At 43.6% G+C, this 26,740-nt stretch overlaps 1 protein-coding gene across 23 annotated transcripts in view; it reads right to left on the bottom strand.

Annotated features, from left to right (window-relative positions):
- CELF5 (CUGBP Elav-like family member 5) overlaps positions 1 to 26,740 on the bottom strand; it is a 118,244-nt gene that overhangs the window by 59,989 nt on the left and 31,515 nt on the right. For all 23 annotated transcript variants that reach the window (XM_044284711.1, XM_044284792.1, XM_044284656.1 and 20 more), the window contains exon 2: positions 6,837 to 6,919. In XM_044284711.1, coding sequence (XP_044140646.1) covers positions 6,837 to 6,919 — 83 coding nt within the window. The remainder of the gene's footprint in view (positions 1 to 6,836; positions 6,920 to 26,740) is intronic.

Below are 26,740 nucleotides of genomic sequence, written 5' to 3'. Positions count from 1 at the left end.
AACTAGCTGGGCGTTGTTAGGAGCTGTGGTGGAGAAAGGAGAAGTGCATCATGGGTTTGGTTGGATACAGTAAGTGCTACATACAAAATGGAAATCAGAGAGATTTAGTTTACATGGAGAAAACGGGTCCAAACTGAAAAGGAATGAGGAAGATGTATATGAGGTAAGCAACTACATGAGCATATTTCTTAAAAAACATTTTTATCCCAGAAATCCCCTTTAACCCCTTAGTGACCACCAATACACCCTTTTACAACAGTTACTAAGAGGCCTTTGGCGCTGGGCCGCTGCCTTTTTATGGTGGCCTTGTCTAGGTGCTGCACAGGTCTCCTGTATGGCAGAGAGTAGTGGCTCAGCATGAAAGCCAGGCTCCTTCTGTAATGGCTCAGACTGGCAGAAGTGCCGATCTGGGCCATTTAACCCCTTAGATGCCACAGTCAATAGCAACAGTGGCATCTAAGTAGTTTAGAGGGAAGGCACTCTCTCTGTCTCCCATCAGTAACCCGTGAATGAGAATGCAGGGTGTCAATATCTTGATGCAACTAAATTGATGGAAAAATAAAAAACTTGGCTTCGTCATTTAAGTCCAAAACAGGCTTTAATAAACAACCTTACTTATAAGGAGCTTCCAAACACAAAAGCTGGAAACAGACGGTGCCACTATTTCCTTTCACTGAAATGACTTTTGACTTCATATAGATGTTTCTAAAGGTGGCTAAGAACATTGGATTTCAGTCAGCATATCATGTTGGTTTGATGCTGGGGAACTATATTCTGTGCAGTAAATTTCCTCTGCTCAATCCCACTGCTTTGCTCTGAGAAGTTTTGCCAAGCTGAATGTGCAGGTTAACAGATAAGCTAAGCTACAGCCGGCTACATATACTGTATTCAATAGATGTCAGCTGGCCAATCGTTCAGTCAACAGCTATTTCTCCCAATTCTCCCACACACACACACGTTCGGTTTGGCCAAATATGTATTCAATGGAGAGAGAGGAGAAAACTGCTGCTAGACACTTCTGGTGGCAGCTTATCTCCTGATATCACTTTGCCCCACATCATCTGTTGGATGAAAGTCGACAGTTCCCCATACACATTAGACTGTTGGCTGGTTGATTCTCAACAGGTTTGGTCAATAATACACTATAGACTAATGTGTATGGGGCCATAAGGGGTTGTGTTGTAACACCCCAGAGTGGTGTTACCACTTCTGCACCTTGCTACTATCTTTTATGGTCTAACCTGTATGTCACCTATATATTTATTTTCAGGTCCCTCAACACTGTGCATTTAAAAAAATGTTATGTAACTGTTCATGTAATGTGCCTGTTTTACCAGTAGGTGGCAGCAAATATGGCAGAGCTATGGTTAGATAGAATGGAACTCACCATTCTCCCACCCTTTGGTCAGAAGTGGGCCAGTCCTGCTTGCTACCAGAAAGAGGTGGGGCAGTTCTGGCTTGTGCTGGTTGAGACTCAATGTTGGAGCTGCACAGGATTCTAACCTATTCCTTGGCTGAAGATAAGTCCGACTAAAAAGTGAAGTGCAGCTTAAAGAAGAAGCCAAATTACAAAGTCATCTTGTCAGTACAGCAGTGTGAAAGAAGGATAGAGCAGAGTTGAGTTTGCCTGCCAGTTTAATGCTAAAGCCTGCTGGAACCAGGACCAAGCCTGTAAACTGTTTGAAGAAACGTTTATTCAAAGTAAAACTGCCATTGAACTTCATCTGAAGGTCTGGACTCAAGTTATTCTTTCCAATCCCTCAATTATTCCCCCTATTTATTTCTTCGGAGCCAAAGCCTAGGGTCCAGCCATATCCATGTAGGAGCACTGTTGCATGAAGAAACAGATAGGCCACACTATACCACTCGGCATTCCTCCTACACCTGGGTCGCGTCATAGGAGGGCCCTGGAGGGAGGCGCCCGTTGCAGTGTCACTTCAGCAAGTGGCATTTATTATGTACAGAAAGTTAATACAAGGCACTTACTAATGTATTGTGATTGTCCATATTGCTTCCTTTGTTGGTTGGATTCATTTTTCCATCACATTAAACACTGCTTGTTTCCATGGTTGCGAACACCATGCAATCCAGCAGCGGTGGTCGTGCTTGCACATTATAGGAAAAAGCGCCAGCCTCTCTGGTAGCAGGGACTGTGGGAGTGCGCATAAGCTGGTGATTTTTCCTATAGTGTGCAGGCATGGCCACCACTGCTGGATTGCAAGGTGGTCATAACTCCTGGAAACGAGCAGTGAATAATGTGATAGAAAAATGAATCCAGCCAGCAAAAAAAGCAATATGGACAATAACTATACATTAGTAAGTGCCTTGTATTAACTTCTTCTACATGATAAATGCCAATTGCTGAAGTGACACAACCCCTTAAGGCTCACTACACAAATTAAATAGGTGTCTCTGATGATGCCTCCATACACATGCATGCTCAGCCAAGCATGCATTTGTCCTGACCAGGAAGACAGGAAAAAGACCCTGCCAGACATGCCCCCAGAAAAAAATGAAATGTTATGAAAGGAGAGTCAGGAGGCCCCTATATACAGTACATAGATCGTCTGCCAGCTTTATTTAATGGCCAGCCTAAAAGTTGTCTCTTGCCTATGGCTGACTTAAAAACATTTGTCATCAACAGTTCACACTTCAGGTGGATATACACCCAATAATGGCAATCTGACAAAACACTAAAATGATTTCTTCAGACAAAGCCAAAGCAACACCATAATATACACTTTTGGAAATACAAGGCAGTGATACTTCCTACTACAAAAATTATTTAAAGGGGTTTTCTCACCTCAGACAATGGGGGCATATCGCTAGGATGGCACACTGTGCATGCGAGGCCGCCTTCTATTTATTCCTATGGGAGCACCGAAAATAGCCAAACGCTGGCTCGGCTATTTCCGTCAGCCCCATAGAAGTGAATGGAGCGGTGGCGGCACATGCGTGGTGTGCTTCCCATTCATTTCAATGGGACTGCTGAAAATAGCTGAGCAGTCGCTACCTATGAGACATTGGGGGCATATCCTACTGATATACCCCCAATGTCTGAGGTGAGACAACTTCTTTAAATTATGCATACAGTGGGAAATATTTTTTTTTCTTAACGCTTTTTAGAAGCATCCCTTGACAATCAGCTGATAACAAGGTGCCTAACTGCTGGGGTAATCAACTGTTGTCTGTGGGGCTCATGCACACGACCGTGACCAGTCTGGGAAACACGGTCTGTGTATTGGCTGTGATGATGTGAGTACACAACAATAGCCCAAACTGACTGCATCATAAATTATTATGATACATTCAGTTCAGGTCAGAGGAGCCGCGGTTGGCCCGGGAGATGTGGCCGATACAGGGAGCGTGTTTCCCAGCTCAATCGTGGTCATGTGCAGCGCCACCACAGAAGAAATTATGCCTTGCACAGTGCCCATTTAAATCAATGGGTTGCCTGTATAATTTAGAACAGGTCCTCCAGGAAAATACACACGACCATTTGCCAGCCTGTCTGTCCACACCACAAAAATGTTTTTCCGGTGCGGAAGCATGGACAAAAAAAAACACGGAAGCACTCCATAGTGCTTCCATGGGCTTCTGATCCGTGCCTCTGTTCCGCACCGTATCTCCTGGATTGCAGACCCATTCAAGTGAATGGGTCTGCATCTGTGATGCAGTGTGCACACGGATGGTACCTGTATATTGCGGACCCGTTGTTTGTGGGCCACAGTATGGGCACAGCCGGGCAACGGCCACGTTGAAATTGTGCTCAAAGTGTGCCATTTCTCTTGATTATTATTAGCAATAGGAGTCTTCTTGCTGCTCTGTGTTCTTAGTATTTTGTTTGGGAAGTTGCTATGCGATTGCCTTGCATCTGAATCAAGTTACCACCTAGCTTTGCCTGGTTGATAAGAGTGAAGTTGTTGATGGTTGAGCCTATTTATATAGGTCTCACTCCATAATGGGTATTAGGTCTATTGTTTGCCATGTGCATTTCCTTCCAGATTCTGTTATTGGGATCTTGTTCTAGTTTAGGATGTCTTCTGTATATTCTGGCATGTGTAGTTCCACAAAATTGAGTTTGTTCCTGTGTTTGGGATTGGTCCTGTGGTATTTATCTTGCTGAATTACTGTGCTGATTTCTGTTCAATGTCATTCATCTGCTATCTACCTGTACCTACGTCTGTCATCCACTGTGTTCCTGGATTATCTCCTTCTTCTGTGACCCTCAGCATTTGGTCCTGTCATCCATCCACCTGTGAGTCTGTTTTCGAGTCTTGTTTCTGCCAGTATGGATATGTGCCTCGGTCATGTGTTTTTGGTGACTGTCCAGTTATTGTGCAATTTGGCCCCACTGTAAGTCTTAGGGGTATCTGAGTAACACATGCCACAGGACGTGGGAAAGAAAACGGCTACAGGTGAAGTCCAGTTCTGCAGTCTTGTGCACAACCCACGTCATTACAGATATGCCATAAAAGGATGATCTGTTGTGGCCTGACTGCTGAAACCCCCACCAATCCTAAGAATATAGAGGCCAGTGAATAAGTGGCTATACATGGTATATTCATAAAAAGAACATGCGGTCTGAAAAAGTCTACGGGGGTAAAACACCATTAGAGGCCTAATTTAATTCAATCTAATTAGGTCTAGTTGTACTCACATGCTGAGCCGCTATGACTGTATAAACATCATTCACATGATTGTGGGGGTGGGCACAAGATCCACTGATCACACATCATTGGTCTATCCTAATCAGAGGCAATGTGTATTCCCTTTAAGTTTAAACTTCAACATACACTACGTTTATATGGTGTAAATATGGATTCTGTAAGCATTTATTAGGCATCATTAATGCCATACATTAATATTCTGTTTAATTAGTAATTAAAAGATCAAGAATCAAATCAGATCTTGGCTCAGTAGGTTTTGCTATAATATATCATGTCCCAATAATGCCTCTTAAAGATTTGTACACACGAAACTGACCTGGTACATGTGCGCTTGGCAGCTGAAGGCATCTGTGTTGGTCCCATGTTCATATGTGCCGGCACTACTGAGAAATATGATGTTTAAATATATGCAAATGAGCCTCTAGGAGCAACGGGGGCGTTGCTGTTACACCTAGAGGCTCTGCTCTCTCTGCATCTGCCGTGCCCACTTGCCGCACAAGGCCAGGCAGCGTAAACATCATAACTGCCTGGCCCTGTCAAAGAGCATTGGGCAGTTACAGAGAGAGAGCAGAGTCTCTAGGTGTAATGGCAACACCCCTGTTGCTCCTAGAGGCTCATTTGCAAATATTAAAACTTTTTCTCAGCAATGCAGGAACATATCAACATAAGACCGACACAGATGCCTGTACAGGAAAAAAAGTTTCAAATTGGTTGTTATTATAAAAATCTCTGCTTTGCAAATGTTTTTTCATCTGCGGTAACGACCCATACACACAACCGTAGTTTTAGTCCACATCTGATCTGCATTTTTTGAGGATCAGATGTGGACCCATTAACTTCAATGGGGCAGCAAAACATGCAGACAGCACACTGGGGGAAGCACTCCTTGCAGACAAGGACAGGACAGTTCGAGGGCAAAACTTACTGTTCCGAAAAATGCGGAACACACACAGGTGCTTTGCGGAATGCAAAAACAGCAATGGATGTGTGCATGAGCCCTTAGGCGGTATTCCTCAGTACCTGGATGTCTTCTGTTGCAAACTGAATTGTCTCTCTTTGAAAGATCACACCTCAAAATAATTCCTAATACTCTTTTCTCCAAATTGCTAACAGTGTCTAAAGCAGCGAAATCAACTGGTGGGCTGCAGTCCAAGACCTGCCTAACACCTAGGGCAGTGATGGCGAACCTTTTAGAGACCGCGTGCCCAAACTGCAACCCAAAGCCCACTTATCGGCAAGTGCCAACCCAGCAATTTAACCTGAATACCAATACAGTATATCTTCCATGTACTTTATCATTTAGCTGTAATAGCCTGCCTGCATTTAATGCGCTGCCTGTGCCATTCATGGTGGCAGGAAAAGTCTAAGGCATATTGGTACACCATAGACTTTTTCTAGGGGGCGGGTGCCCACAGAGAGGGCTCTGAGTGCCGCCTCTGGCACCCGTGCCATAGGTTTGCCAACACTGACCTAGGGTATGGTGCCTACATCCAGCTCCCAGACGAGTCCGGCAAGCAACCAAAAGGGAGAGTTCAAATCACTGTTTCATTTTCTGTCCTTCCAATCCATCAGAAGAACAGAAAGAAAAACCTGATACACAGCATCAGTCTTCTAACAGGATCCTGTCGAATGAATGGTCCGCAAATAAAACGGAACGGACACGGAAAGAAAATACGTTCATGTGCAAGAAGTTGATTTATGAGAAATTCTGTGCCCTTATAAACCACCGAAACAAATGGATTTGCAATTGAATGCCTTAATCAAGCTTGATATAGAATAACATTTTATACCCATCCATTATGATTCTCCACCATTACCAATGGTGGACATCCATTATTCAAAAAAATATAAATTTAATTGTGCAATGTGTATACACTGCATATTTTCTCCTGAAAGTGCGCCGACTCAGACTCAGTTCCCAGCATATATCACTTTCTTCTTATGACATGCTCGGCTGAACACCTTAATGTTTATAAAATGTTCTGTTCACATGAAATCTTTGATTGATAGCCCATCATTCTATAGATTGCTACAGCAACACAGTCATTATGCTAATGATACAGAAGGCTGCCATGCAGTTGGATGTAATTTAAGCCCATTCTGTCACTGACATTGACCCTAACCCTAAACCTCCAACCAAGAACAGTCTATGTAATGTCCACTCACCCCAGGAAGAGTCTTCTGCTCGTGCAGGGCCGTTTGTGCTTTTATGGCCGAGTCTCTGGCACAGTATGTGAGGAAGGCACAGCCTGAGGATGGAATGAGAGCGAGACATTTATTATTTCATGTACAGGGTAATATCTGTATATTATCATACAAGCAAGAAGTCACGAGACTTCTATAACGAAGGAAGGCAGGGCATGGCATGGTTCTGTTATACAGTAGGACCAACAATAACTATAGACAGTATATTTTCCTTTTAGATGTATTTTTTATTTTAATCTTTATAGCATATAAACTAGTATGATTAGCTCCCATTCTGGAAAAAGAGGCTAGCTCAATAAATTGCATTCCTTGTTCTGCCCCTAGGCAAAAGAAAATATTATATATCAATAGGAGACCCTTTTCCAGCGCCAGCTGAAATTCCTTTGCCTGGATGTGCTTGTAAAATACAAAAATGGCTCCGATTTTTGACATGCAGCTTTTTGCCACCCCCTCAAAATGCAAGGTCTCTCTGCAAGACCCCCCTTAAAGGCTGTGTATTGGGAGGATGGGGGCAGGGGTGGGAAAAAGGGATTTTTCTGTCTTTATCGCAAGCATCTTCATTACATGGGTAGGATATGTTTCCATGGAAACGCCTGAAATACCATCTCCTCCAGGTAACAAAAAAACAAAACAATTAAACGAAAAAATTGGGAGCCAAAAAAAAAAAAAGAGAAAACGGAAAACATCCTCCCCCTCCCTGAGACCATCTCATTAACCCCTTTTGTTGCGGGAGGCACTTTATAGCCAGAAGTGTATGAGCTTTCTATCTCCTAGGCATCGCTTCAGAGGTACTGTGTGAACACAAGGGGGATTTCCCTTACAGCCATAAAGCCAGCTGGGGACCTGAGCGGAGGGGGCGATGAAGGGGAGAGATTGGGTAGAAAGGAAAAAGCCAGATACAGAAAATAGTAGAACACAGGCTGCGAGAGAAATGTGAATGTACAAAGACACAAATAGACAGGAAAGAAACAGATAACGGGCGGCACAGAAAAGATAGTAAGAGGCTGTGTGTCCGTGTTCCTAATGCAGAACTAAATCAAACGGGTGGATAGAGATAACAAGAAAGAACAATATAATCAAAATTATGTAGGCTCACACACAGGGCTGGCAATGGTGAGAAGACCAGCAACGAACACAAATAGGGGAACGTAGTGACAATAAAGGACAGATATGTGATAGAGGAGGAGAGAAGCCACCCATGGCAGTAGACCAGATGAACAAATTAACATGGCCACCCTGCCATCTTTCTCTGTAACCCTGATTTCCATTTATCATAGGCTACTATACCATACAAAACAGAAAAGAGCACAGTAGGCAACATTTTGGAGTGGAAAGGTATATAATATAATATTTTAAGTCTACAGGCGCCACATACACATTAAACTATTATCATCCGCCAAATATACAGTAGCAGGGTTGTGCGATAATCTTATGCATATGGGGAGCTTCCAACTAAAGAGAAGGATCAGGCACACTGAATTTCAACACCCGATCCTTTTGTTCTCCTCTACATAGGCCGCCGCCAGAGGTGTCTGTCAGTGGCTCTCTCCTCACTCCCCATTGAAAACACATGCACATTCTGCAGAAGCTGGTGAAGTGAATGGGAGCAGCACTGCAGAAACCAGTTCTGACCACTAACACAGTGGACACAGCTATGTAGTTCCAGCGCCTGTTTCCAAAGCTACTGGAAAAAAAAAAAACAGCCTATCAGCGGGGATGGCGGGTGTTGGATCTCCGCTGATCAGACACTGAAGACAGGCTATCCATATAAAAGTCATGGAAACCCCATTTAAAGATGCTTATCTGATCACTGGGGCCCCCACAGTCAGGATAACAGGGGTCCTGAGCCTCCTGGTCCATATCAGCTAGGAGAAAAACTGTGAATAGAGTGGTGGTTGAGAGTACACACTGCCAATCTATTCAGTCAATGAGACTGGCTCAGGATCCCCATTCTAGTGATTGTGGGGGTCCCAGCAGACTAACAGCCGTCAGCTAAATGCTTGTTCACCCGTCATTCTGCCTGACTGCATAGCCAAGCATACTTTTATTAATGAGAAAAAGGCTACTGCAAGAAAAATCTCCCCAACACCACCCACACGACATCTGCAGGGAGGCCTCCATACACAGTGTATTATACAATAAAATGGTATTGACATTAAAATGGATCTATGGCCAGTGAAGAAATGCAACAAAAACATACTAAAAGAATGAAAACCAACAACTTAGTTGCTCATGTCCATCTTTACCCTTACAATTCTGTAGTGTGCAATGTTATAGTGATTTCTATACCAATCCCACGTTCCTTTCAGATGTGGTAGGAAAATACAAACAATGCTCACAATTAGAGATTAATGAATTTTTCAAAAATTCAATTCTGCCAGTTCGCTGAATTTTTCGGAAAATTTTGGTTCGATCCGAATTTATTCGCGGTGAATCGTGTTAAAAAATTGATATTTCCTGGCTGCAGAGAGCCTTTATAGTGGTGTAGAACACTGTGCCTTGCAGTAACACGCATAGGGAGTCTGCTGTGGTAGTGAAATAATACTGTGCTTCAGTATGACATGCAGATTACAGGCATCACTCTTAGAATCACTGCACACTTCACTTATTTCGGCAGTCACGGGACCAAAACTGACCAAACAAGTATGAACTCAGCCTTACAGGTCGATGTTAGCGCCAAGAAGAAGCGCACTCCTTTTACACCCTCATCAGCTGATTCCACATACAGTACAGACCAAACGTTTGGACACACCTTCTCATTCAAAGAGTTTTCTTTATTTTCGTGACTATGAAGGCATCAAAACTATGAATTAACACATGTGGAATTATATACATAACAAACAAGTGTGAAACAACTGATAATATGTCATATTCTAGGTTCTTCAAAGTAGCCACCTTTTGCTTTGATTACTGCTTTGCACACTCTTGGCATTCTCTTGATGAGCTTCAAGAGGTAGTCCCCTGAAATGGTCTTCCAACAGTCTTGAAGGAGTTTCCAGAGATGCTTAGCACTTGTCGGCCCTTATGCCTTCACTCTGCGGTCCAGCTCACCCCAAACCATCTCGATTGGGTTCAGGTCCGGTGACTGTGGAGGCCAGGTCATCTGGCGCAGCACCCCATCACTCTCCTTCATGGTCAAATAGCCCTTACTTTCAAAGTTTTCCCAATTTTTCGGCTGACTGACTGACCTTCATTTCTTAAAGTAATGATTGCCACTCGTTTTTCTTTACTTAGCTGCTTTTTTCTTGCCATATTACAAATTCTAACAGTCTATTCAGTAGGACTATCAGCTGTGTATCCTCTTGACTTCTCCTCAACGCCACTGATGGTCCCAACCCCATCTATAAGGCAAGAAATCCCACTTATTAAACCTGACAGGGCACACCTGTGAAGTAAAAACCATTTCAGGGGACTACCTCTTAAAGCTCATCAAGAGAATGCCAAGAGTGTGGAAAGCAGTAATCAAAGCAAAAGGTGGCTACTTTGAAGAACCTAGAACATGACATATTTTCAGCTGTTTCACACTTGTTTGTTATGTATATAATTCCACATGTGTTAATTCATAGTTTTGATGCCTTCAGTGTGAATCTACAATTTTCATAGTCATGAAAATAAAGAAAACTCTTTGAATGAGAAGGTGTGTCCAAACTTTTAGTCTGTACTGTAGATGTCTACAGAACCTGTTCTACTAAACGCTTATACAAGTAGAGCCCCCCAACAGAGTGGAGAGGGTATCAGCAGTAAGTTTGTGCTGATGTCACTGATTATTTTGTCCTTCCTCTGATCCGTCAGAACAATAACCCCAAAAAAATCGGATCCTGTCTGTGGATCCTGTCCGCCTTTACTTGGTCAGTATTTGGTCAGTAATCCATCAGTATTGCTAATGCAAAAAAAAAAAAAACAGGAGTGGATCCAAAACAGAGATGACACGTGAATGGAATATTTGTGTGTCTTCTGTGTTTTGTACCCACTCCTGTTTTTGGCTACCAAAGCACAAGCCAATTCTGATGGGACTAAGGTGGAGGTGGCAGCAGCATCAGAAGACCAGAGAGTGGCAAGTTGACATAGTGTGGAGGTGGCAGCAGCCTGAGGAGACCACAGAATGGCAAGGTGACATAGTGTGGAGGTGGCAGCAGCATCAGAAGACCACAGAGTGGCAAGGTGACAGTGTGGAGGTGGCAGCAGCATGAGGAGACCACAGAATGGCAAGGTGACATAGTGTGGAGATGGCAGCAGCATCAGAAGACCACAGAGTGGCAAGGTGACATAGTGTGGAGGCGGCAGCAGCATCAGAAGACCACAGAGTGGCAAGTTGACATAGTGTGGAGGTGACAGCAGCATGAGGAGACCACAGAATGGCAAGGTGACATAGTGTGGAGGTGGCAGCAGCATCAGAAGACCACAGAGTGGCAAGGTGACAGTGTGGAGGTGGCAGCAGCATGAGGAGTCCACAGAGTGGCCCTATGACATAGTTGTGGGGTGAAAGCAGCAGCCCAATGTCAGAGTCTGGAGGCCCAATGTCAGAGTCTGGAGGTGGCAGCAGCATCAGGAGGAGGCCACAGAGTGGCACAATGACAGTGTGGAGATGGCGGCAGCATCAGGAGGCCACAGAGTGGCAAGGTGACATAGTGTGGAGGAGGCAGCAGCATGAGGAGACCACAGAGTGGCAAGGTGACAGTGTGGAGGTGGCAGCAGCATAAGGAGACCACAGAGTGGCAAGGTGACATAGTGTGGAGGTGGCAGGAGCATCAGAAGACCACAGAGTGAACAGGTGACATAGTGGAGAGGTTGGTGGCCAGACCAGTACCAATTGCAGATGGTGGGTGAAAGAAGGAGCACTTGGCAACAGATGTGTGGCATCAGGTGGGTGGCAGCATCAGAATAGTAGCTGAGGCAGGTAGCTAGAAGAAACCGGTCTCTTTTGTCAAGGTGTTGGTGTGGCACCATGGATGATCTAGTCTGATGCATCAGGCATTGCAGGGTGAAAATCCTGGCTGATCCACGCCTGATTCATTTTGACAAAGGTCAGTCTCTCCACATTTTAGATGGACAGGCGAGTTCTTCTTTTGGTAACTATGGCCCCCGCTGCACTAAACACCCGCTCTGATTCCACACTACTGGCCGGGCAGGACAGCTTTTCCAGGGCAAACTTGGCCAGTTGCGACCACAAATCCAGTTTGCTGCCCAGTAATCCAGCGGATCTTCAATGTGGGGTGAGTTATTTGGTCAGTTTTGGCCCCGTGACTGCCTAAATAAGTGAAGTGTGCAGTAATTCTAAGAGCGACGCCTGTTATCTGCATGTCATACTGATGCACAGTATTATTTCACTCCCTATGCGTGTTACTGCAAGACACAGTGTTCTACACCACTATAAAGGCTCTCTGCAGCCAGGAAATAGCTGTTTTTTAACACGATTCACTGCGAATAAATTCGGATTGAACCAATTTTTTTAGAAAAATTTGGCGAACCGGCCGAATAGAATTTTTTAAAAATTCATTCATCTCTAATTGAGAGCATTGTTTGTATTTTCCTACCACATCTGAAAGGAACGTGGGATTGGTATAGAAATCACTATAACATTGCACACTACAGAATTGTAAGGGTAAAGATGGACATAAGCAACTAAGTTGCCACTACCTGCTGGTTCAGGTTCTGATCCAGGTCTAGATGCTGCTGCTGGTGAGTAGTTTCTTCACTAGGCGGGTGAAGAAAACTGCTCATCAGTGACTCTAGACTCAGGCTGCTGCTGATGGAGCTGGTACTGCTCCTGCCACCCCACCACATCCCTTCACAGCAGCCATGGCAGTGGAATGTGAGCGTAGAGGGCCCCTCCGGTCAGACCTGCGAGAGGATGGACAATGGCGCAGATAGGCAGCGGCCAACTGACTACATAGGATGTCTCTATAGTAGTTCAATTTTTCCTGCCTCTCAGCGGGTGTAAAAGCCCCCCATTTTGGACCGGTAGCGAGGGTCCAACAAGGTGGAGAGCCAGAAGTCATCCCTTTGCCGAATGGTGATAATTCGTCTGTCACTACGCAAGCAAGTGAGCATGCATCAGGCCATTTGTGCAAGTGACTGAGAGGGACTCCCTGCCTCCATCTCCACTGCATACTGCCACTGTGTGTCTGGGTCCTCTGCCTCGTCTTCCTCATCGCCCTGTAGCTCCTCTAGCTGCTCCTGCTCCTCCTCTCCTGTCACCTGTGTAGAAAAACCACCCATTTCACTACACATTGCTTGTGCTCCAATGGCCTCCTCCAGTTCAGCCCCCACAGGGCTCATGTGGTCGTGAGATCTAGGTGCCACGTCTCCAGTCCCGTGACCAGCCAGATTTACCAGCATCTGTTAGAGGACATTAAGCAGTGGAATGACATTGTTCATCCCGTAGTCCTGGTGACTGACAAATAACGTGGCCTTCTCAAAGTGCATGAACAAACGGCAGGTGTCACGCATGAGCTGCCATGGCTGACATCGAAGTCACACAGGGGACTACTCTTGTCCGCTTGGATCATCAAGAAATCTTTGATGGCCTTTCTCTGTTCGTACAGTCGGTACAACATATAGAGGGTGGAATTCCAACGCATATCAGCCTATGTTGGGGGATACCGTTCTGCCGCTGCAGGTCAAGGAGGGTGTGCTTTGGGGTGTACGAGTAGCTGAAGTGCATGCAAAATTTCCTGTCCATTTTTAGGATGTCTTGCAGATGGGTGGAAGACTTCAGAAACCGCTGGACAACCAAATTGAACACGTGTGCCATGCAGGGCACATGGCTCAGCCCTCCTTGACGCAGCGCCGACACCATGCTCTTCCCTTTGTCGGTCACCTTGGTGCACCGCTACTTCCCGGGCAGGTAGGCTCCTGTGAAGCTGGTGGTGTATCCCGGGCTTGTTTGGCTACTAACCTCCCACTGCTACCACCCTGCTGACTGCCGGCCACGCTAGCGAATTGCTGGCTGCGGCATTGCCTCACATGCAAGCTGCAACCCTCTTCTCTCGATGATGATGAAGCCTCTTCGTCACCCGGCTCCCAAGTGAGATCAGCTACATCCTCATCATCGAGTACTGTCTGCACGTCACTAATGTCCTCCTCAACCGCCTGACCGCTCGCAACACCAGGTCCCACGCCACTATCCTCATAACTACTTGCCCGCCTAGTGGAGGAAGCGGCGGATGTCTCCTCCATATCTTGGCTTGCCAGTAGCTTCTGACTGTCTTTTAGTAGCTCATCCCCACTGTATAGTGGAGCTGAGCCCACAGCATACAATACTTCTCTGGCTGAGGGAACAGAAAAGGACAGAGGCAGTTTGAGGACAGATGAGGGCACAGGGCCTGCTCCCGGGCCATGCCAACTAAGGGTTGTGTCTGACGAACCCACCTTGGCTGGGGGTGTCTGATGTCACTTGCGACGAAGTCGAAAATCGAGTCAACCATTCAAGAACTGCTGGGTTGCTGGTCAAGACACAACCTCTAGCTGACACTAGGAGTTCAGGCCTCTTGAAGTGACGGCCCCTTACTCTGCTGCGACCTCTGCCTGCGCCAAAAACATTTAGGCCTCTGCCACTCCCCTGTGCAGGGCCTGGCACTTCTCTGACATACTGTTAGATTAAATAATTAAATAAAAAGGAAGTTAAAACACCCCAAAAAAGTCTGTAATTTTCTCACTTCACCACACAACGGCTAATAAACCATTTTCCCCCACTAATACACACAATAAAGGGCCTTGGAACATATAACTGCACCGCTGAACGGCAAATATATTTTTCTTTTGCCACTAATACACGACAAAAAGGTCTTTAGCACATATAACTGCACTGCTGAACAGCAAATATATTTTTCTTTTTCCACTAATACACGACAAAACGGGATTTAGCACATATAACTGCACCTCTGAACAGCAAATATATTTTTCTTTTGCCACTAATACACAGCAAAAAGGGCTTTAGAACATATAACTGCACCTCTGAATGGCAAATATATTTAAATGTTGCCACTAATACATGACAAAAAGGGCTTTAGAACATATAACTGCACCGCTGAACGGCAAATAGGCCCTTATTTTTTTCCACTTATACACGCCACAGAAAGCTTTAGAACATATAACTGCACCGCTGAACAGCAAATATATTCTTCTTTTGCCACTAATACACAACAAAAAGGGCTTTAGAACATATAACTGCATCGCTGAACGGCAAATATTTTTTTCTTTTGCCACTAATACACGGCAAAAAGTGCTTTAGAACATATAGCTGCACTGCTGAACGGCAAATATATTTTACTTTTGCCACTAATGCATGACAAAAAGGACTTTAGAACATATGACTGCACCGCTGAACGGCAAATATATTTTACTTTTGCCACTAATGCATGACAAAAAGGACTTAAGAACATATGACTGCACCGCTGAACGGCAAATATATTTTACTTTTGCCACTAATGCATGACAAAAAGGGCTTTAGAACATATAACTACACCGCTGAACGGCAAATATATTTTTCTTTTGCCACTAATACATGACAAAAAGGGCTGTAATTTTTGCACTTCACCACACAACAGCTAATAAGCCCTTTCCCCCCCCACTAATACAAGCCAAAAAATGCTTTAAAACATATAACTGCACAGCACAAGGGCAAATAAGATGTAGAAATATTTCCTTGTAATAAACCCTGTTAAGGCCTGTATCAAACAGCACTTGCACCCCAATAACAAGAACAGTTTGCTGGAATTACAGAGCTGTATAATAGCAATTTGGGTGTCCAGTCAGTGCAGCAAGGATTGTTCCTATTACCCAGGTTGTAAACTCCCCTACTGAACCCTGTTCAACATAAATGCTGTGGAATGATTCCTCCCTATCCTTTCCCTACACCTTGAATAATCTTTCCCTGAACTTGTAAATCATTTTTTTAAGCACAATGAAGTATTTCCTAGCACTGTCCCTAGCGCCTCCTGACATCTCTCCCTGAACTAAGTACACTAAAAAATGTCAGAATCCAAGATGGCTGAGGCTATTTATAGGGCTGTAACATCACAGGGCTGTTTGGCTGCTGATTGGCTGCATGCATGGCATTATGGGTGATCCCACCTTCATGCGATTCGTTGCCATGAAGCGTGAGGAAATTCGGATTCGGTGAGAATCAAATTTTTTCTGAAATTCAGATCGAATTCCACTTTGTCAACTTGGATTCGCTCATCTCTACTCACAATACACACACCTATCCAAAGTGACATTTCACTTTGCTTTGCGTCTTGGTTTTAACAGAGTTGAAAGTTTAATTCATATTGTGCTCCACTTGCTTGAAATGGGAAGCATTATGATGGCATAAGGGTTAAACTCTGTAAATCCAGAAAAGGATAATAAAATGCAGGGACACGACATGACAACGGATGTAGTCAATACATAGCCCAGTGCTGCTGTGACAGGATTAATACTCTGGGGAAGCGCCTGAAAGAAAATTGGTCAAAGTATGAAGGAAAAATATAGAAAGATCTAGATTGTGCACTACACTCCAGAATAAAGGGCAATAATGGGAACAATAAAAAGAGAAAATATATTAATAGTTATGTAAATGAACAAAGGAGAATATACAGTCAAGTAATCATAACCAGGAGATTGGAGAATGGATTACAGCACTTACTGAGAATTACTTAGAATGCAAGATTTATTAAAAAAATTGCCAGATAAAATAATATACTATATACAAAAACAATATTAAATATAGAATATATAGCATTTAAGGCTGTTGTCACACAATCAGTGTTTGATCAGTGATTTCCATCAGTGATTGTGAGACAAAACCAGGTGCGGGTCAGAGACACAGACCAGGTGAAGATCTTTCCCTTATACCTTATCTCTGTATAGCCTCCACTCCTGGTTTTGCCTTACAATCCCTGATGGAAATCACTGATCAAACACGGACTATGTGAAAGTGCCTGAATGATAATTTCATAAGCAATGATCAAGCTTGATTGGCTGTCATGATGCTTTATTGTTAGCATCAGTGCTCTCATGGTAAAAAGGTATGGGGAGATTTATCAAACTGGTGTAAAGTAGAACTGGCTTTGTTGCCCATAGCAACCAATCAGATTCCACCTTTCATTTTTCACTGCTCCTTTGGAAAATGAAAATGAAAGCTTAAATCTGATTGTTTGCTGTGGGCAAACAAGCCAGTTCTGCTCTACACCAGATTGATAAACCTCCCCTGTAGTCTTTTGTGTCGCCACTTAAAGGGGTTGTCTGGGTTCAGAGCTGATCCCGGACATACCCATATTTTAAACCAGGCAGCAGTGCTTCCATCCAGCAGTGTATTATTGTAAATACAAAAGCATGACATGCTCCGATGCTAACATCAGGAGGGCTGCCTGGGTGAAATTATGGGTATAACCGGGTTCAGCTCTGAAGCCCTTTAAGCAGAATGGTGAACCTGGTGTCTTATCTGCCAGCATCATGGTATAGAGCAGGAGGAGCTGAGCAGATTGATATTTACTTTTGTGTAAAAAGGTTTAGTATAGCCTGTAACTTATTTTTTGAAATCTCAGCTTATTCTTGATTTAGTATTTCAGTGGGCGGTGATAATTAATGACCGACAGCTTTCTCTTTATACAAGCTCATTCAAGGACAAGACTGCCCATTGGACTCCTAAGCCAAAACTAAATATCAATCTGCTCGTTCCTTCTGCTCTATAATGTGATGCTGGTAAATTGGTCTGCATTTTCATGGTGACAGGTTGCTTTTAGGCCATTTTACACAGGCTAATGATCACGTGAATGAACCCTTGTATGAGCATACATTCCTGATCAATGTCCCATTGAAACATGCCCAGCGATCAGCTGAAATATTGATTGCAACTTATATTTAGGAATTAATTAGTTATCAGCAGCATAAACAGAAGATGTACTGCCGACAATATGCAAACATAGAAACATAGAATGTGTCGGCAGATAAGAACCATTTGGTCCATCTAGTCTGCCCAATATACTAAATACTATGGATAGCCCCTGGCCCTATCTTATATGAAGGATGGCCTTATGCCTATCCCATGCATGCTTAAACTCCTTCACTGTATTTGCAGCTACCACTTCTGCAGGAAGGCTATTCCATGCATCCACTACTCTCTCAGTAAGGTAATACTTCCTGATATTAATTTTAACCCTTTGCCCCTCTAATTTAAAACTATGTCCTCTTGTAGCAGTTTTTCTTCTTTTAAATATTCTCTCCTCTTTTACCTTGTTGATTCCCTTTATGTATTTAAAAGTTTCTATCATATCCCCTCTGTCTCGTCTTTCTTCCAAACTATACATGTTAACAGGGGTCAAGTCCTGGGAAAAAAAGTGTGGGAACTCACCCAAGATCCACTGCAACCCCCCCCCCCCCCTCCAAAAAATAATAATAATTTGTGTCACTGCGGACTAAAAAATAAAATAAAAAAAATAACACTTTTAGAAAAGTTTGTCCTGGGATTCGATCTCATGACCTCTACACAGCAGAAGCAAGGCATATGCCCTCACAGCTATGAAAGCTGTCTAGCTTGTTACTTAAAAAAAATAAAATATAAGACTTCTACTGTAGGTAACTTTGCCCACTGTGTATGGATGTAGCAGAGCTGGGTGTGTTGGGGCAGCTGTCATGTGTATGGTTGTACACTAGGTATCAGTACACTAGGTATCAGTAGAAGTATCAAAAAAAAAAAAAAAACACTTTTAGAAAAGTTTGTCCTGGGATTCGAACTCATGACCTCTACACATTACAGGCAAGGCATTTACCCTCACAGCCATAAAAGCTGTTGAGGTAGTTGCGTAAAAAAAAAACAACTAAGACTTCTACTTATACCTAGTGTACAACCATACACATGACAGCTGCCCCAACACACCCAGCTCTGCTACATCCATACACAGTGGGCAGCTGTCATGTGTATGGTTGTACACTAGGTATCAGTAAATTAGGTATCAGTAGAAGTCTTATAAAAAAAAAAACACTTTTAGAAAAGTTTGTCCTGAGATTCGAACTCATGACCTCTACACATCAGAGGCAAGGCATTTACCCTCACAGCCATAAAAGCTGTCTAGGTAGCTGCTTAAAAAAAAAAAAAAAAGACTTCTACTTATACCTAGTGTACTGATACCTAGTGTACAACCATACACATGACAGCTGCCCCAACACACCCAGCTCTACTACATCCATACACAGTGGGCAGCTGTCATGTGTATGGTTGTACACTAGGTATCAGTAAATTAGGTATCATTAGAAGTCTTATAAAAAAAAAAAACACTTTTAGAAAAGTTTGTCCTGAGATTCGAACTCATGACCTCTACACATCAGAGGCAAGGCATTTACCCTCACAGCCATAAAAGCTGTCTAGGTAGCTGCTTAAAAAAAAAAATAAGACTTCTACTTATACCTAGTGTACTGATACCTAGTGTACAACCATACACATGACAGCTGCCCCAACACACCCAGCTCTGCTACATCCATACACAGTGGGCAGCTGTCATGTGTATGGTTGTACACTAGGTATCAGTAAATTAGGTATCATTAGAAGTCTTATAAAAAAAAAAAACACTTTTAGAAAAGTTTGTCCTGAGATTCGAACTCATGACCTCTACACATCAGAGGCAAGGCATTTACCCTCACAGCCATAAAAGCTGTCTAGGTAGCTGCTTAAAAAAAAAAATAAGACTTCTACTTATACCTAGTGTACTGATACCTAGTGTACAACCATACACATGACAGCTGCCCCAACACACCCAGCTCTGCTACATCCATACACAGTGGGCAGCTGTCATGTGTATGGTTGTACACTAGGTATCAGTACACTGGGTATAAGTAGAAGTCTTATATTTTTTTTTTTAAACAACTACCTAGACAGCTTTCATGGCTGTGAGGGTAAATGCCTTGCCTCTGATGTGTAGAGGTCGTGAGTTCGAATCCCAGGACAAACTTTTCTAAAAGACATTCTAAATGATCTCGTAGTGAAGGAGATGATGTCATTAGGGGAGTCGCAGGCAGCGGCACTGCACAGACAGCTTCCTCTCAACTGAAGCCGCCCCTCCTCCCCTAGCCTGCCCTGCACAGTGCGCTCCGTCTCCCCCTGTGAATCTGATTCAGCCATGTTCTCCTGGCTTGAGGCTGAAAGGGAACGGCGTTCCTGCCATGAAAAAAGTGCAGGAACGCCGTTCCCATGCGTTCCCCCTCCACTCGACCCCTGCATGTTAAGGTCCTTTAATCTTTCCTGGTAAGTTTTATCCTGCAATCCATGTACTAGTTTAGTAGCTCTTCTCTGAACTCTCTCCAAAGTATCAAGAGAGTTCAGAGAAGAGCTACTAAACTGGTACATGGATTGCAGGATAAAACTTACCAGGAAAGATTAAAGGACCTTAACATGTATAGTTTGGAAGAAAGACGAGACAGAGGGGATATGATAGAAACTTTTAAATACATAAAGGGAATCAACAAGGTAAAAAAGGAGAGAATATTTAAAAGAAGAAAAACTGCTACAAGAGGACATAGTTTTAAATTAGAGGGGCAAAGGTTTAAAACTGCATAGGGATGAATGATCACACCAGTAATCATTCGCCCCCATACTGCACAATGATAGCTCTATTTAAATGTACTAAACGAAAGCATATCGACACACTATACCAGGGATGCTCAACCTGTGGCCCTCCAGCTGTTGCAAAACTACAACTCCTAGTATGCCCTAATAGCGGTAGGCTGTCTAAGCATGCTGGGAGTTGTAGCTTTGCAACAGCTGGAAGGCCGCAGGTTGGACGTCCCTGCACTACACTATTCACTGGCGCTCGTTTCCAGGCACATTATCTGCCTATGTAAATGAGTACTAACTTTACAAGATGGGAAGCAAATGTTTGTTTCATATGTTCTGGCTGCAGAGATAAATGGGTTTATTAAAAAATATATATTTTAAATACTCTATTAGGGCATTCCTAGTTACAGTTGCAAGAAAATGTGAATATTTTAGAATTACCTGAATTTCTGCATTGATTACTAACAACATGTGGGATAATTATTATCCAAGTCACAATTATACAAAAAAAAACACAATCTAAGTAAACAGACAAAAGGTTGTGCTGCTCATATCTTTTATTGAGGACTCTGAGTCCTCAATATCCACATAACAGGGAGAAAACCTAAGTGAACCTCTGTGGTAATGACTTCTCCAAGAGCTAATTGGCAACATTAAAGAGGCTTGAGATGAGAAAATGATGAGGAAGTGTGGGTTTCACAGATGCTTTGCCAATTAAATAAAGGCACACAAAGCCTAGCTACTGACAAATCTATTCTTCTCAAGAAAGGCTAGTTAGAGTGAAGCATGCCCTGATGCAAACAACTTTCAGAAGGGATGTTATAGAGCTGCATGGAAAAGGCTATAAAGCCATTGTTAATGACCTGCGCATCAATCCACAAATGTTGAAAATTCTGGATTGTTGCTCTCTGGCTAGCAGAGGGCATTATGTTAAGATCACACCAAAGAGCGTAAGAAATTGAAAGAAGTTAGAAAGAACCTAAAGGTAACAGCAAAAGACCTAGTAAATGGTAAAAACCTCTATTTATGTGTACACTATTAGAAAAACACTAAAATGAATGGTGTTCATGGAAGCCGAAGAGATGTTGGGTCATACAAGACAATGACCCAAAACACAAAACTAAATCAACTAAAAATGGTAGAAATAGAAAATTTGTATTTTGGGATGGCCTGAGTCGTGATCTAAGAAGATGCTGCAGAATGAACCTGAAGAGAGTTGTATATGCAAGGAATTCCAGAAATACTGACAAACTGAAACACATTTGCAGGGAGGAATGGTCAACATTACTCCTCACCATTATGCAAATCTTATTTATATCTACAGGAAATGTTTGGTGGAGGTGATTGCTGCTAGTAGAGGATCTATAGATTATTAAATTCAATGATTCATTTACTTTTTCTCCCTGCAATGTGGATTTTTTCTCAATGTACTTAATAATAGACATGAATGGTACAACTGTCTGGTATTAGTTTAGATTAGGGCTGCAGTAAACGATTATTTTAGTAATCGAGTATTCTACCGATAATTTTTAATGATTAATCTAGTAATCTAATTTAAAAAAATGAATTAATAGACTGTTTTCCTTAATATAAACTCAGACCCCCTGCCATCAATCCCCAACAGCGTTTGTTCCCCCCTGTGTGATTAGCCCAAGTGCACCCCAGTGCCATCAGCTTCCCCCCATGCCATCAGCTCCTCCCCCGTGCCATCAGCTCCGTTTCCCCAGTGCCTTCAGCTCTCTCCCACCCAGTGGCATCAGCTCTCCCCCACCCCAGTGCCATCAGCTCCACTCCACCAGTGCCATAGATTTCCACCACCCCAGTGCCATCAGCTTTCCCCCACCCCAGTGCCATCAGCTCCACTTCCCCAGTGCCATCAGCTATTCCCCACCCCAGTGCCTTCAGCTCTCTCCACCCAATGCCATCAGTTCTTCCCCACCCCAATGCCTTCAGCTTTGTGCATTGACCCAAGGGAGGAATTCCAGGTAGCTAGGCAGCTAATCTGTAGCTTGCAGGGTGCATAGTACTACAAGTCCCAGCAAGCTGACATGTTCTAATACAGACGGGACATGCTGCCACTTATAGTTCCACACTCAGACTGCTGCTTCTGCTCTATAGAAATGTTAGTGGTAACTAAAGGAGTAGGTGTAATGGAGGCAATAAGACAGCAGAAGGGCTCAGACGACTACTTGGATGGAGCAGGGCACAGAACCATACATGCAGGAGGATTACTTACACAAGTCCGACGGCCTGCTCTATCTATAGCGCCGCCGCCATGATCCTAGAGTGCTTGCTGCCATGACAACTGTGATCTGCCAGCGCAGGATGCAATACAGGCCACGTGACGATTCTTCTACCAATAGGGAAGGGCTACGGAAGGTGTGATGTTTCATAAGGAAGATGGACATTTTGGCTACGGGCAGTCCTTGCACTACTGTAGTGTAGTACAAGTCACGTGAGGTTACTTTACCGGCATAGAAGGAGGAGAGACTTATCCCAATGTAACTCTAAGTAGGGAAAACTAAAGGGAGAGGAAGGTGGTGGAGCTACTAATTTGGTGGAAAGTGATGAAGTGACCGAGAACAAGAGGGAAAGAAGAGCAGTGTATGAGGGAGGAGGGGGCTCCGGAAGTATTCTCTGAGAGAAGAGGACAGCACATTGCACATTCTCTGAGCGCATTGCAGGCCAGCGGGAGACCAGAGAGCGGGAATAATAGCAAGCGCTTCAGTCCCGCTCCTGTGGTCACGTGACACAAACGAATCCTTTGATGCAAAAGATTTGCATTGAGGATTTTTTTGTGGCGAATTACTTGATTTAATCGAGTATTCGTGGCAGCCCTAGTTTATATTGTAACTTGCAACAATCCGACCACATTTTATTAGTAATCAAGGGTTCAATTACATTTTCTTGCATGTGTAGTAGGGTTGTGTCCCTTCATCTGAGACCTCCTTCCATTAGATAAAGCAGCCAAAAAAAGAGCATCTCTCTGGATCTGGCACATTTGTGCATTATATAACAAGTCTAATGATTTCATAGATAACTGTGTAATGTTTACTTTTTCCTGTGGTGGTCTTGTGGGGAATTCAAAAGCTTTTTTTTTTAATAAAAAGTGATTGTAAAAAGCAGATCACTCCTTTAATAATATACACTATATCTAATATAATGCTTTTAACCGCATTGCATTACTGAATAGCTTTTGGTACCCGCAATAGTCAGAAATGCACAAACTCCAGTCTAATCCTCTTTAGTTAGTAAGCTAGAGATTGAAAATAGGCTTACAAGCAGGTGTTTGCACTATTAAAACTGCACCTGAGTTTATACTTTCTCCTTCCGCCACTCATTTTTCTTGGTGAGCAAAGACCATGTATATTCTTAACCATGGGCGTAGGAAGCGGGGGGGGGGGGGACAGATCTCCCCCAGGAAATAATGCGGGGGGGGACAGGTATGGTGAAATTCCCCCCAGCAGGGCAAGGTGTGCGGCGGCGGCAGGGCACTGAGATGAGCGCTTCCATTGTGGAAGCGCTCTTGTCCATAGTGATCTGTTTGTATCGCCGTCCTCAGGACAGTGATACAAACAGAAGGCTGTGCGGAGGAGCTGTTGCTCTGATAGGCTGCCGTCGTGCTGCCTGAGCCGTACAGCGCGAGAAACAGGCCGGAAGAGACCTGCATCACATCACTGCCAAAGAGGTAAGTATAAGTGTTAATTTTTTTAAATATATACAATACTTTTACTGGAACATGATTGGGGGGGCCGGGCCCTGTTATTACTGGCACATAATGGGGGGGCCCTGTTATTACTGGCACATAATGGGGGGGCCCTGTTATTACTGGCACATAATGGGGGGGCCCTGTTATTACTGGCACATGATTGGGAGGGCTGTTATTACTGGCACATGATTGGGGGGGCTGTTATTACTGGCTGATAAGAGGTGCTGGGGGGCTGATGAGAGGCACTAGGGGGCTGATGAGAGGCACTAGGGGGCTGATGAGAGGCACTGCGGGCTTTTGGAGAGGAACTGGGGGCTGCTGGAGAGGCACTGGGGGCTGCTATGAGGCATGGGGCTCTTATCTGAGGTCTGATTGGGGGTCATTCATATTGGGGTCTGAGCTGAGGTGTGATCTGAGGTCTTATTAACATTGGGGATCTTATTGGGGCTGTTAGCTGAGGTCTGATTAACATTGGGGGTCTGACCTGAGGTGTAATGAATTATTTTTTTTCTTATTGTGCTCACTTCCAGCCCGGAGCCCAGCTGCCCAGTCTCCCACACTCCTTCTGCCCGGCCAAGCCAGCCAGCACCCCTGAGTCTTCAGAACTGTAAGTAAATTATATATAAGGGGAGATTATTGTTTTGGCGGGGGGGGGGGGGGTTCCAGAGAAAGTACCCACCCCAGGTGCCAAATACCCTAGGCACACCACTGCCCCAAGGTTAGGAATCTAAATATTTTGTAATCATTCAGTATTATCATTCTTCTTTAAATTTTGTCTTTTCTGGAACCTTAGCTTTATGCTGAAAAGCCAGTTTGAGTGAAGAAAGTCAGAATGGATATCCGCAAGTTTTTTTTACAAAGCCTAGTAAATCAAATACATAATCATCAAGCTCAGAAGCATGTCAACAAAAAGAGATCACTGAATCACCAGTCAGGCATCATTTTGTTGAGCCAGAAAAAGATTTTTCACACACTTAAAATTTAAAGATATAAACAACTCACAGTTTACTGAATAAGAATATACCTGGCGAGCAAAAATGTTGTCCCCCCTACCTGTTCCTACACCCTCAAACCTGGGCCATTTACGAGACACAGCTTCCAGTTTTTTAGTACATGTGTCGTTGAGAGCCATAACTTTTTTACATTATGTAAACACATTTTGGGCCGTTTTTTTTTTTTTTTATACACGGGGCTTTATTTTCTTTTATATAGTTTTATTTTATCATTTTTTGGTTTTTTTCATACCTGGAAAAAAAGGTTCAAATAATGCTCAGCCTCACTGCACAGCTGATCTGGGTCTGCTAAGACCTAGCAGCATGCACAGATACCTGGCCCAGCGATCACATGATAGAAATACATATAGGTACTTACACTGAAGCTACCAGCAGTTTTATAACAAGTAGACTGTTTTACTTTTATCTATTTGGATCAACTTTGTAAAAAATGCAAATAAACCTACATACCATTGCCCCCTATGTATAAGTATTGTTTGCGTTTGACAATTAGTTGGCAGCAGGTCAAACTATGTGTTACCTGATGGAGGGGTGTCCCTGTACAGTCTGACACTATCAAATCAGTATTACCCAATTGGATCTTTATTGCAGACCCCTGGAGGTTCATTCTAGAAGGAATAATAGAGGAATGGCAACACAGAGTTACATGAAGCAATGCTCCAGAATAGTTCCTAAAACTAACATCTTAGGAAAGGTTCAGAAAACCCATTTATCCTATTAGAGAATTTTTTGTTATTAAGTGTGGGGTGCCTCAGAGAGGAGGGCAGCTACAAAGAATGTCTAAGCTATCTGGAGAATCTGACACCACCATGCCTTAGGCCTCTATCACACGTCAGTAAATCACAGATGTGTGCTGTCTGTGGTCTCTATGGACAGCATATGCATCCATTGACTTTGATGCGTGCATTCACACATCAGTGGTTTTCCATGGATTGTGGGTCCATGGTGACACCTTGGAGGCATGCCCTATTTTCTTTCATGATTACAGATCCTTCAGGCACATTATAGTCAATGGTCCTGTGAAAAACACGGATACAACATGATTGCTGCCGTGTTTGGTCCATGGTTTTCACGGATCCATCGACACGGATAACAAAAAAAAGACAAACTGACCAAACACTGATCCTTCATGGATCAACCACTGACCATCTTGCCATGGATGTCATCATAGACACAGACATGTGAAAGAGGCCTTACATGGATAGATAATATGTACAATCATCTGGGAACTTAAAGTGGCCCTGAAAAAAAAAAATTGACCCCATGTTGTAGGCAGTTCCAAATTGACATTAGGTGGGGCAACACAAGTAGATAGGTCCAGCATAAATTAGCAGGGACAGAAGTAGGCAGAGTCAGCAATACTATAGTGCAGCACATAATAACGCCCCAAAAAAGTGAATACCACAGTGCCGCACAGACTACTGCCTCAGCAGAACCAAATACCACAGCACAGTACAAATACTGTCACCCTCGGCACAGTATTCAACTGTATCACCGTGAAGATTGTGATACAGTTGAATTCAAAAGGGCACCTGCGGCTGTTGGTCAGGGTCCTGATGTTCCTACATTAAAAGGGCCCTTTCACCTGTTCTGACATTACAAAATCAATACC

Source organism: Bufo gargarizans, chromosome 1 (assembly GCF_014858855.1).
Source record: "Bufo gargarizans isolate SCDJY-AF-19 chromosome 1, ASM1485885v1, whole genome shotgun sequence".
Taxonomy (NCBI): domain Eukaryota; kingdom Metazoa; phylum Chordata; class Amphibia; order Anura; family Bufonidae; genus Bufo; species Bufo gargarizans.
Note: the sequence above shows the minus strand (reverse complement) of the source record. Positions and strands in the feature narration are given on the sequence as shown.